The 13799-nt window shown below is 39.0% G+C and overlaps 1 protein-coding gene across 1 annotated transcript in view; it reads right to left on the minus strand.

Annotated features, from left to right (window-relative positions):
* The window catches only part of trabd2b (TraB domain containing 2B), an 84138-nt gene that overhangs the window by 26947 nt on the left and 43392 nt on the right, over positions 1 to 13799 (minus strand). Inside the window, exons 3-4 of the mRNA XM_008406984.3 lie at positions 7542 to 7688; positions 1070 to 1244 (exon numbers count right to left, since the gene is read on the minus strand). Coding sequence (XP_008405206.1) covers positions 1070 to 1244; positions 7542 to 7688 — 322 coding nt within the window. The remainder of the gene's footprint in view (positions 1 to 1069; positions 1245 to 7541; positions 7689 to 13799) is intronic.

Consider the following 13799-nt stretch of genomic DNA (forward strand, 5'->3'; position numbering starts at 1 on the left):
GTATCACTTTCAATTCAAATAATTCATTTTAATAACTTGCAAAATACTTCAGATTCACTCTGTTTCTTAACCTTAAGTTTCAAAGACCTTTTAGTTATAAACTAAAACAGTCTCCAGACTACCAGCTGACAATTAGTTGTTTCATAAATATGGTGAGTTTCTTTATTTATTCACATAACGCACATTTATGTGGTATTACTTCCATCCATCCTCCTGTTACACCCAAAGTACAAGTCTAATGCATGCTTGCAGTGTTCAGTTACGTCCGTGACGACACACACGTAGCAGCTGGATCGCGCAACAGTCCAAAAATCACAAAAGGAACTGGGAGCAACAAACCCAAAGGAAGGAACCAGGCATTCTGCGGTAATAATACGCTGTGGCACAAACTGTATGCACTCACATGTTGGTACACCCATGTCTACACGGCCCAGAGGAAGTGCTACCCTTTAGCAGAATCGAAAACAGAGATGCACAGTTGGACAGTAAACAGGAACACCACCTGTTTACTTATTGATTCACATAAACACACATACTTTCCTAACCAACATTTGCCAGGAATGCTAATTGAAACAAACAAGCTAATAGTGTCTTCATTTCTAAGGTGGGAGCAGGTTGTAAACAGGACTTCTGTGTGCAAGTGTGTGTCCATGTACTTTTGCATTTATGAACATCAGCTTTGCATGCCAAAGACCTGGGACCAATTGAACACTCTGCATTTTCTCCAGTTTTACTTGAAATTACAAATAACGGGAAATTTGTTAAACATGACTAGACAGCGACACTAACCGAAATTGTTCCAGACCACAGTAAACCTCCTGTCGATTCTTCACAATTACATGCAAACACACCTTCCTAGCTGCAAAACAATGTGCTTGGAAAGACGTCACTGAATGCAAAAAGAGAGTCTGACAGGTCTTGGTGCAATTATGGCTTGGTGAGTTTGGCTACAAGAGGAGCAACCCATAACCAGCAAATTACAGAACAGCGATTTTAATGTGGCCATTACTTGACAATTAACAATCGGCATTAACACAAACTCCAGATGTTGTATAAGGACATGCTATACCTGCTCCGAAAGCGAAAAAGAAAGTCTGGTTGGGATTCTTCTGCAGCAGTGCAGAGACGCGTCGAGCCATTCGCTCATTGCGTTTGTAGATGAGCTCCTGACGGAAGTAGTTGTCGATCTGCATGGCGGTCATACGGTCATGTGCTGGCAGAGAGCTGTTGATGAAGTGTGGCAGCTGAAATAGAGAAAGGGACTGTGAGAAAATAAGATGTTGAAAGACTTTACGTTAAAAATCTATCTTAAACTTAACGTATTACGAATCCCTTAGGGCATTTTCACACTTGAGGAATTTAGTCCGTTTAATATGAACTCTGGTTTGTTTCGTCCCCCGATGAGGTTTCATTGTGTGGATGTAAATACAAAAATCACACCGAGGTACTGAACAAAACAACTGTACAGAGAGGAAACTGGTCTCGATATTGTTCTAAACAAGCGCTACAGCAATTTGTTTATGCCGTGAATGTGATTGGATTTAATCTGACACTGCTACCAAGACGTACAATGCAACCTTGATCCGAACACCTTCCCATATGTGTTGTATTTTGGGATACAGTTGGGTAAACGAGCAAAAATAAATAAGGTTCATTGAAAGATTTCCAATGAACCTTTCAAGATATCTTCTCTAAACCAATCAGCATATTTCTCAGATTTTACCTGAAATAGCACCAAAAAAAACCAAAAAAACAATGATTAAGCTCTCTGTTTAATCTAGCTTAGAACACAGAATGTGTTTCCTGCCTTTTGGGTATTATCCTATTCTTGGTTAAAAGATAATCTATTTAGCTGGTTTATCTGTGAAAACCTGAGTGGATAAACTGAGTGCCCCAACCCTCCTCCTTCCATGACTCAGCTGGCCTTGCAGTTTCACAGATGACACTCATTAAAACAACCACTTTCCCCCAATTACAACTGGCTCTTAATTCTGATCCAAGTATGTTTTAGTGACTCAGAGGCGTTGTTTAAATGACTTAAGACTCATAAATGCCCCGATAAATTTGTGATCTATTCACTAAGACTATTTTACTGCAGTTGAAGAACTCGAAATTGAAGCAACACAATAAGTGTGTAGACAAAATAATTGCAAATTAAATAAGCAATTTGATATACTTCTTTAATTAGTAAAAATGTAGCAGGGGTCAGTACACAGTCTAATTCAGCAGCACAGAGTATTCAAATAATGAAAATAAATTAATCTAGCCTAACCTGTCTTTTCCTAATGCTGAAACTAAAGAATTTCTCCTTCTGCTTCTGGAGATGGATGAGGCTTTCATAACCAAGTCTTTTCTCCTGACGTCTTCTCCTTTTGAGTTCAAAATTCTCGTAACTCTAATGTAGACTTAAAAAGAAGACATTTTTATCAACACACACTTTTTTTTTTTTTATAAAATCAATGGATTTTATTTGTATTTTATTTTTATTTTTAATTACCTGGTAATCTTCCATGGCTGAACTACCTCTGCAAGAGGATAATTAGCACAGTCACAGTCAAACATAGGATTTTATTAACTTTTGTAGGAAAATATGGCAAGACTCACAATTTACTTATTTAATCCTCTTTTCATCCGAAATTTATTCATTAGCACGTCTAATCCAACAAGTAAAAAAATCAGTCTGATTTCATACAATCTCTGTGAAAGAAAAATAAACACGGCGAAAGACACAACTGAAATTATTTAGCTGAATTAAACTTAAGCTCTTCATCTAACATTTAATCACATGAAATCTCTGCTCCAACACCAAACAAATCACAGATGCTTTCAGCATCAGATGCTCACAGATGCTGTAAGAGAGGAGCAGACAGCCTAATAACTTAGAACCCTTACTCTATTGACATTTTTGACATTTTTCTACGCTGATTTTTATACACTAAAGGGCCTCACCTTAATTATTTATTTACTATTTTTCCAAATAAAAATACTGTTATTAATAAAGCATACCCCCCTGGTGAAAATTTGTAAGTGTTAACTTGCCAGTTTGTCCTGCAGCATGGTACTAGTATCTTAATGTTTGTGCTGCAAAAACAATTTGGCCAAATGTACAAATGTAACCTAAATCACTTCTGATTGACTGACTATAATTGTGCATCCAAGGAGCATATTCGCTATACCCCCTTCTTAAAAGAAATCCCTAAAGATGCATGTTAATGTGAACAAGTATAAAGAGTTCACATGAGAAAACCCACTCTGCCGTCTTCTGTGCTGATGTGGAAGAAATGAAATGATCGAGAGTTTGGCGACAGAATCGATGTTTGTGTCCTGTGTTGAACAGATGTGTTTATCTGGGTTGTATTAGAGAGTGACAAGGAGACACATGCAGAACATGCATTGCTTTGCTGTCTACAAGTGAGTTACAGGTTGACAAGGGACTGAATAATGGTGACTAAATGTGTGTGTATATTTCATAGTGAATGGCTTGTAAATATATGGAAGGATTTATTATCACAAGGTATTTGAGCATCAAGTCAAAATTTGGGCCTCACTCATTTCCCCTCTCTCCTTTGAGTCGTTTTTTTTTTTTTCAGCCCTTTGTTTTATGTAAGGGCCGGATGCTTTTTGTGCAATTGTAAAATATACAACAATTTATTGATTTTTATGTTGATTTACTATTGAAATCTTTTTGCATGCATTTGTAAAGTTCACAAAATAAAGAATAAAAGAAAAAAATAGCTTAATACATTTTAATGTAGAAGGAAGATAAAATCAATTGCACCTGCTTGTGTTTTATAGGGGGAGGTGAAACTGGTTCAGAGAAGGCCACATATCCCAATTTTTAAAAATATAATTCAATTTGGTCTGACATGAATATGTCGAAAAGATGTATTAACTCGGCTGAATGAAGGGAGCTTTGTGGCAACAAATTATGTTTTGTTTCATGGTGCGATTGCAGCAGTGAATGCAAAAGGTTATCCAGTGAAAGACCATTTACTGTCCAATGTTCCAACCCAGACAGGAAATGTAGGAAAACGGTGATATACCCCCTCCAAAACCCCTTCTATTGGAATTATACCTCCCCTCTTTTTTTTGTTTCCTGTCATACAGCAGTTGACTTCATTCCAATGATCTTTTCTTTGGTTTTGTTCCTAAGACTTTCTATTCAGTTCTCCTTTTCAAAACTTTTTCTGCTCTTTTTGTATTGAAGCAATAAAACTCATTAAGAAGTGGGTGAACATTAAGACAACTGTGACATCAAGGTGACTGCAGGTATTAGCCGATTGTAAAACACATTGTTATTCTGTGGTTTTCACTTCTCATCTGTCCTCTGTCATGCCTGTTGCCATCCAATGATCACTTTATTAAATTATAGTGGGTCTTAAACATGTTGCCCCACCATTAGAGTGGTATTTGTGATGTCTCGGGGGTTTGTCCTGTAACCAGCTGGTTGCCTGTTTCAAGCATATCATCGTTTCATCCACTTTCCCTGCCGACTGTGGTGAGAGGACTCAGTGGTGCAGAATGAATGGCAACCTACTTCAGTCTCCCGCAGGGCAGCTGTGGCTACTTTGTAGCTTTCCACCGTTAGTGAGTGAATGGGTGAATTGCTGATTGTTGTAGAAAATGCTTTGAAGTCCTCAGACTTGATAAAGCACTACAGAAGTAGAGGCCATTTATCAAATTGTTTCAGATTGTTTCTCAGAATTTTGACTGCTTTTTTTTTTAATCACAGCAATTGCTTGAAATGAGTTATAATACCAAACAAAATATTATAAGAAACCTGAGTTGATGGACTTCGAGTTTTTATGTCTGCAGGAAAATCTTCGGGACTAAACTTATTACGAGTTGAAAAGTGACATTATCTTCTGCTTCCATTTGCAGCTGCTACGTTTTTCTAACAACATACACAGTGTGATAGTGATGAAAGGATTTACAATTAAACATAATGGTCAGCACTGTACTGCTCAACCTTGTCACCACAATAGTTCCCAGGGACTCCTAACTCCCGCTAAACACTGCCTCTCGTTTAACCATGATGGTCAAAATTAGAGCAAACATTACAATGCAGTTTCTGCTTTTTGAAACAAGATTTCTCATGTGGTCAGTTTCCGCTGTGGCAAATGACAAGGCACACTGGGTTTGTCACACTTTTAAAACCCTGGTTATTGTGTCGGCTTGCTATGTCTCCAAGTTATTGCTCTTAAAAAATTTCTCTTGTCTGCCTCCTAATCACTGAGAGAGAAAAAAATGTATAAATAGTTATTCATTTTGTAGACTTTTCTAATGCTACTTTTTTTTCTTGGGGGAGCATTTTATTGTGCGTTGATGCCAGAGTTTGATGTTTCATTTGTAATGTCATCACACTTGGACAACTCTCAGCTGCTTTTATTCTTTGATGGGGGTTTTTATGCGTTTCTCAACTCCAGACACAAATGATTAGATTTTTTGTACGCTACCTAGCCAAACACAAATCGGAAAGAAATTTAAAAAAATAGCAATATACTCTCGTTAATATTTCTGCCCTTCAACATTTCTTTTGCCGTAATATAATTTATTAGTAGATGTTCGATGTTGCAGTGCATTGAGTTGCTTAACAGTGGACCGCAGTTCAGCATCAGCTTCTTTCTTTTAAGTTTAAGCGGAGTTTGGAGAGAGTATTACGGTTGTTGGAGGCCTCTGGACCCATTGTATATTTTAAAAAACGGCATGGTATGTCCAAAGGCCCAAACCTGTCGTAGATCACCGTGCTACAACAGTTCTCTGTAGTCGGGTGTCTGATTGCTTAACCAAATGCTCGGGAATGTTGGTGTATTTTATTATGACACAAGGACCAGCGGCAAGCTGCTGCCATATACTAATGGATACAGCTGAAGCTATGTCTGCAGGTGAAACTAAGGGCTAATATTCTCTTAATGGTCTCCTCGGTTAAAGAGCTGGATGAGCATACCCTGAGCAAGAGAGATGGAATAAAAATATGCGTGTTTATTGTAATTTGGCATGAGAATAGAGGCATGGTGTGCACACCTTATGTGTCTATACAGTGTAAATGATTAAGAGTCTGTATGTAAACTTTTGAATTGAGGTTGCATGATGTGTGGCGTGGAACTTTAGGGTCAGTGAGGGACATTGACATTTCAGTCCTACAAAATGGGCTTTTTGTATAACCGGCACGGCTCTAGCATGTGGACATTTAGCATTTATGTACATACGTTATGGGCTGAATAGCCTTTTGACAGCTCTAAGGAAATGGTGATGGTAGCTTTCAGCAAAGGAGCTGAGTCAGTGTCAGCGAGAGGTGAGATGATGAGTTTTTAGTTACATTCAGAGCTATTAAAATGTCAGACTATCAAGTAACCCGAGGTTGAGTAGGATTAATGTGGCAGTTTTGGAGATTTGTGGAACGGATGGGTAAGCCTAAATGTTTGAGGTGATGATTATGTAATGGCAGAGGAGCAGGGAAGAGATTTATGCCAACTTAAATCCAGAGTCTTGACAGATTTGTGTTTTGTAACACTGAGGCAGATGCTTTAAGGTTCAGGCTAAAAATAGCTGGTGCTCGTCATATAGAGAACACTTAATGTTCAGGTTTAGATCTCGTAATCTGATATCGACGGCTCAAAACATCGCAAAGTATAGTTTTGTAAGGCTGCCTGAGCTTCATCTGTAAATAGGAAAACAGAATCGTTTTACTAAACTCTAGTTTTAAGTAGATAAGTACGGACAATTTATACAAACAAAACTCACTTCCTTTGTTGAACCATAATAAAATAGAATTTTTCTATTATTATTATTATTATTATTTGAATTACTGACAAAACTATGCTCTGTAGGCAGACTGCAGGCCAGAGTCCATTATTTTATGTAGAAAAGGGGGTATGAAAATAATTACATGCGTTTTAAAACAGAAAAGAATGGAGCACAAAGTACAGAAACGATCTTTAAGTTTTGCACTAAATCAGTTTCCAAAGCTGAAGCACTCAAGAGCTGATTAACAGCGGCATGCAACATTTCAACAAAAGTCTTTGCTGATGTTAAACTTGGTGGAAACACTGCCTCAGTGCATAAAACGAAATAAGCTTTGCCAAGCATCTGCAGAAAATTAAACTAATTTATAGGTTTACTGATGATGTATGTTATAATGACTTCTTCTTGGCTTCTGGATGAGCTGTTATCAGGGCTGCAGTCCACTTCAGTCCTAGCATTAAAGCACTTTGCTATCTGACAGAATCCTGTGCCAGAACCTTTACACATTTAAAGGAAAGGTTTTGTTGGAGAATGTTGCTGTTGGACAACTTACAGCTTTGTAAGTGGCAAAATGTGGAAGATAATATCTAGTTTTGTACATTTAGGAAAGATAAAGTAGTGGCATCAGATCATTTGTATTGTGTTTAAAGGTGGATTTTTTTATGCTCTACGGTGAAACTCCAGAAAACCCAGAAGATTGAAACAGTTTCGGTTGTTCTGCAGAACAACTGAACTCAAGAACAAGCAGCATGCTGCACTTTATCTTGATAAATTAGCTCCAGAGTGATGCAACAAACCTGTGAGGTGTCATGGTTGAAGATGATAGAGTTAAGATCCCCACAGTTGTAGTGTGTGATGAGATCTTCCGTGGTGTAGGATCCTTGCAGGCTGCCCGCTCGGACACCCTCATGCTGCAACAGCGTCTGATTCAATGCAAACAAAACCTGCAGACAAAGCAATTAAAGGAATGTCACACTAAAAAGCAAAGTACAAGTGTGAAATTACCAAAGCATTTTTTTTCCCACTTGTATAAACTGGTTGTCCTGTAAACAGATTCCACCTGAGCTGTGGGTTTTTCATGCTTCTGAACCATTAAATGGGCAGCACTACACGTTTTACCGGAACATAGCACTATTTTATAGCAGTCAAGAAACTGTTATCTTCAGTTGTTATGTACCAGCATTGTACTGAGAAGCAGCTCTTATAATGAGCTCAGCAGATGTGTAATTCCACCAGATGTTTGCTAATTGCTGCTGGCTAGTCTGAAGGAGCTGAGTGAGGGAGATGCTGCTTCGTGAGGCGGACGTTCAGAGGCTTGGATACTACAGCTCCGACGAGGAGCTGAGGTCCATCACAGCTGACTGGTTGCCACGTAAGATCAAAGGATTTCTGAAACATGCATGAAAGAATCAAAGCAACACTGCAGTTATGTTTTTGATGAGGTAATTACCTTCCAACACAAAAATTTGACTTTGCGTAATGCTGCCCTGTTAAAGATGGAATGTAATTTTTCTTCCACTTCGCCATTGTAAGCTATTGCAGGTTCTTGCAGGAAGAATAGAATGGCTATAGAAAGAAGAAGGTGAAGAAAGAGAGAGGCCTTCTAAATATAATCCTTCTTCGTGTTCTCCCGTACTAGCGTGCAATAAATTTACTGCACCCATTAAAATCAGAAGTAAACCCTCTTTAGAAAGAATTTATAGCGTGCAGCCGCCACTCGGCCAAAAAAACTCCACAGCTGTCTTCGACAGCAGGGGTTAACCTCCTCACTCACACGCTCCACAGTCCCACGCCTCCCCTGACTGGCCAGGCAGCCAAGGCCAAGTTGTCAATCATCGTAAAGCTCTCTTACAGAAACCAGAGGTACGTCAGATGGAGATTTTCTTTTCTTTCTGTATTGAGCTTCAGCAGATACATATTTTTTTCTAAACCTGGCTGATCTGTGTCTATGATTTTAATTATCACAAAGAAATCCTGAATTGGGAAAATATGACTGAGAGGAGATTGGTATTAGCGTTCACGACTGCTACAGGCCGATGCAGCTGCACGACTGATTGAGGTCAAATTCTGGGTCGCAATTCATAAAGCTGTGTTTTCCCAATCACATATGCCAATACTGTTCACATTACAGGTTTAAACTCTGCACAACCTTTTCACTTGGATAATAAGAACCAAGTTCTAAGCTTTAACCTTGTGAACCTCCTATCTCCCCATCTTTTTGTTTCATTAAACCTTTTTTTTTTCTATTCCATAGAAACAGCTGCTGAATGACCATTTACTAATCCCTGCTGCCTTTCTGCTATTTTTCATATACTGTCCACATTTCTTAAAACCTTTTGAACTTTTACAAACCACATAATGTTGCAAACACAAATGTGAATGTTTTTGTTTTTTTGTTTTTTTTTTCATTTACATGATGGTTAAACGTAAAACAGTAAAAAAAAGTACAAAGAAAAGCAATGAATTTTCCGTTTTGTCACATTAAAAATCTGAAATGTTTGATTGCATTTGTATTCAACCCACTTTAGTGTGATACCAATAAACAAAATCCAGTGCAACCAATTTCCCCCAGAAGTCACCTCATTGGTAAATAGTTTCCATGTTTAAACTTTAAGGTAAATACGGCTGCTCTGTGAAGCCTTCATGGGTATCTCCAAAGCTCTGAGCTTCTTATAGATCACTGTTCAGTTTGCCACCCAAAAATAGACAGACTGTATAGCTAAACTGAAAATGTATAAATGTGTTTTGGTCAGATGAGACAAAAATCCAGCTCTTTGTTCTCTGCAAAGATGCACTTCACTCTGAACACCTTCCTAAAAACATGGTACTGGCAGCATCATGCTGTGGAGATGCTCGTCAACAGCAGGGAAAGGAAAACTCCAGAATGTGGATAGTAAGATGATTGTAGGAAAAAGAAGTGATGTCCACTATCAGACCTCAAGAGCCAGTGTCCACCATGCTTTAGATGTTTCTCTGGTTCTGCACAATACAGTCAATTGAGCCGTGAAGCAACTCAGTCAGCTATTTGAATTGATTGTAACATGCAGCCAACTAGATCTAAATCCAAGCAAGACATTAGAACTGAAGATCATTGAGTTTGAGCTTCTTTTTTTTTGCAAAGAGAAATTTGGAAACAAAATGTACTCTTCAGGTCCAATTCAAGAGACATTTATGTGAAACTGTAGTGGAAACTGTTCTATAAAGCATTGCTCGGGGCTTGTCTACCTAAAATACATCCCAATGAAATATGCTGGAGTTTGTGGTTGAAAACGTTAAAGAAGAATGAATATTTTTTGAAAATGTGCTGGATGTCACTCACTGTTGCTTTGCCAGAGGCAAGCAACCTCAGAAGGATTCTTTTTGCTGCTATACGTCACTCAGATCTTTGCATCAAACAGTTTTAAACTAGGAAGCGGCTTTAGGGTGTCACTATGCATCTGTTTAGTTTCTGTTTCCATCTAATTGGGTTTCATAACCTTTACTCCAATATTGCAGTCGGATGCCAAACCCAGAGACGCTAACACTGCTAGGTGGACTCTTGAGGATCTACTGATGCTGCAGCGCTGGGTTACTACCTCTAAGTCGTCAGAGTTTTCCAAGGGAAACAATGCATTAGACTCTGGGCAGACTCTTGGTCAGGAGCTGACAAAGCAAATACTGCAATAATCGCCAGGATTATTGTAGCCCTGACAGCTTCAGTAGTTTCTCTTACATGGTAAACTCTGCTGGGACACAACAGACATGACAGCGAGTACGCGGACGGACGGCTGTGTCGTCAAGGGAGCCGTTATTTCAATATTGTCTGTCTCCTGGGAAAAGAACATCTATGCAGTTGCAACCATGGTGACAAAGTTTGCGCCGGCCAGAATGAGGGAGCCCGTCAGTCGTCGAACGGGAGGCAAAGAAGAAAGGAGGTTTAAGAAGGAAAGTGCAAATATTACTCTGCGTTTGCCAGCATGCATCTGAACATGTGAATGTGTGCTGACTGACAGTTTGGATGCTTCCTTGCTAAAGTGACACAAACTGTTTAGCCAACAGGCCTCGTCACAATAACAAAAATGCACGTTTTGGATCTCAAATAGCTGCAACAAGATGTTTTCCTGCCTCTGATTAGTTTTTTTTAAATTATTATTATTTTATCCATGCGTGAGAAACTCTGATTGTAAATAAATAAAAAGGTTTATAAGAACAAAGCTGGAAGGAAAAGGGTACACGGACGGTCTTGGAAGCTGGAATCAAAACGCAGCACTCCAAAAATTCATTAGTGTGAGCTGGAAAGAAAACAGAAATAAAGGCTGGGCAGAGGGGGAGATGCATAAAATCCAGAAGCATAGGAGGAATGTCATGTATTAACACGAGTGTGTATCACGGCAATTGACCTCAAAGTACATTGAATCCTGGCTGTTACCTCAAATTAGTTTTAGGTGAGTTGAAATTTTTAGTTGTGTGCATTAGATGTCCTGATGAGGTGCAGGAATCAATATATTTCTGCCTCGGTGTGTATTTGAACAAGAGAGAGAGAGAGAGAGCGATATAATAAAAAACTTGCGACTATAGTAAATAATTTATTATGGGCTTCAAAGCCTTTCACAAATCCAAAACAACAAAAGTGAAGCACATGTACAACAGAAATCAAAACCAAAGACATATTAGGGCATGCATACTGGATGTCTCCTTGGTCCCACTGGTACATTTCATGTTCTTGAACAGTGTTTTTGAAGAGTTGTTTTTCTCGTCTGACTAGAGAAGCGCTTTCCACATGTTTGCCGTGTCACCCTTATGACTTGTGGCAAACTGTAAACAGAGCTTCGTATAACTTTCTTGCAACAAAACCTTTCTTGCTGCAGCTTCTCCATAAAGGTCTCACTTTTGCAGGGTTGAAGTAATAGTTGTCCTGTCAACAGATTCTGCTGCCTACTCCGTGAAGCCACCATAGGTCTCTTGGCTGCTTCTCTAACTGATGCTCTGTTTGCTGGTCTTTCAGTTTATGTGGAAAATCATGACTGACTGGATTAGCAGTTTTGCCATGTTTTTGTTTTCCATTTTCAAGTGGTGGATTGTACAGGCGCTCTATGAGATGTTAAAGGCCTAGGACATTGTTTTTTAACCTAGCTCTACTTTAAATTTCTCCATAACTTCATTTCTCATCACTCCTTTGTGTTCCTTGTTTATATTAATCTCTTCGTTGACAAACATATACTGTTTTCAATCCCTTCCTCAATTCTGCATACGAGAATAAATATTTTAGAGATAAGGTAATACAGAAATTTGAAATATGAAACAGTAAGACAAATAATGTATTACTTTCTGTGCTCTAAAGAAAGAACACTCAATACAACTCTGCAGCAATAGTGTTTTGGGGACTTATCTCAATCCTTTATTTTATTTTTTAACAGAAATCTATGATATCTTTAAATAAAAAAAAGTGGTTGAAATTGTGCTTGTGCTCTCTCTGCAGCACTTTACTTTGGTTATTTAATCAGCCTTCAATAAAGAAAACACTCTCATGGTGCTTCTTTCTCCTCAAACACTCTCGTTTCCCCGAGAGCCACTTGTGTTTCACTGCCTGAGAAAGAGAAGAGCTGGACCTCTGACCCAAAACACACACTACTGAGCTCCTCTGGGTCTAACCGGCCTTCCCTCTGGGCTTCAGCTATACGGACCACAAGAAGGCACCGGGTTCACAACACCCAGGGGTGACTGAAGGGAAGGAGGTAGGGAGTTGAAATAACATCCTGGGCAACCCAAGAATAGAAGAAGTGCGATATCTCATCTCTGTTCCCCACAGAGGAGCCCCAAAGGAGGTAGTTACCAGGAGAGTGTGTGTTTGAGATTGTGCTTTCCAATGTACAGCCACAGGACAGGGTCGTAAATTAACTCATAAGAAAATATTTTTCCATCCGATTTGTTTTTTTTTTTTTACTGTCTACACACAAAATAGCAGTGCTAAAACCGTTTAAGCTTGCTGCGGTCTGACCTTCCACTTCACAAGCTCTTAAAGGCACCTTGAGTATATCATGACAAGATGGTGTCGGAACTTCGAAACTATCTGGTTTGTTGCATGCAATATCTTTTCTGTCAGCCACTCAGAACTCAATGTTATTTGTTTTGATTTTGAAGGAACTGGGAAACATGATCGAATTTAAAGGAAAAGTCAGTCTGAAGTGCTCCTCTGGTGTCAAAGCAATTCCAAAATAGTTTTACAGATTTTTTTTTTATTCTTTCTGTAGTGGTTTTGATTTTTTTTTTTTTATTTAAAGGTAAGCAACCTTTTCAGCTCATCACATCTACACATCTGTTTTCTTCCCATTTTAAATCCTTGTTACTTCTCAGCACGCTCAAACACACTATCAAAAACACACACGCAACAACACGCACACACACACAATCACACATGTGCAAATAGTTACAAACACCGCAGTCCTCTTAGAGCAATACCTGCATACAAAACCACATAATGCAGAAATTACAACACTAATGTTTGGAACGCCATTTCTGTTTTTCCTCTGCCTCATTTTCTTCTCCTCCGGCTTCCTTTCTCTTTTTATCCTTCATTCGCTAAGTCCTTCGCTGTGCCTGGTCTACCTCTGTCTCAGCCCAGGAAATCCAGGGATTACCAGAGGGACAATCCAAGTGGCAGAGGCCTGCTGCTCCCAGCTTCTCCAGAACCCCCTCCCCACCTCTTTCATCCATTCTGCCTAATTTCCTCTGAGGCAGGCGTTGTACAATATCTCTTTATAATAGAAACCATTACTCTCTTTTCTAATTGTTTCTGTTTTTGGTTATCTGTACTCGCATCATGTCTTTGCTTACTCTTTTCCTTGTGCGTAGATTTTTCTAAATGCATCCCTAAACACACTTGAGAAACGCCACCAGAACATCCTATCTGCCCTCTTAATGAGAGTCTCAAGTAACTCTGAGGTGGGGTCTCCACCGTATTCACTTGTCCACAAATAAACCCCCATGTTTGACTTGGCAGAACTTGCTGCTGCTGCATCAGTCATCCTAGCTTTCCTGCGTCTCCAGAATCCATGAGAAAATACTAAAGAATCGCT

The sequence above is a fragment of the Poecilia reticulata genome, chromosome 4 (genome assembly GCF_904066995.2).
Source record: "Poecilia reticulata chromosome 4, P_reticulata-male-v2, whole genome shotgun sequence".
Lineage (NCBI taxonomy): Eukaryota > Metazoa > Chordata > Actinopteri > Cyprinodontiformes > Poeciliidae > Poecilia > Poecilia reticulata.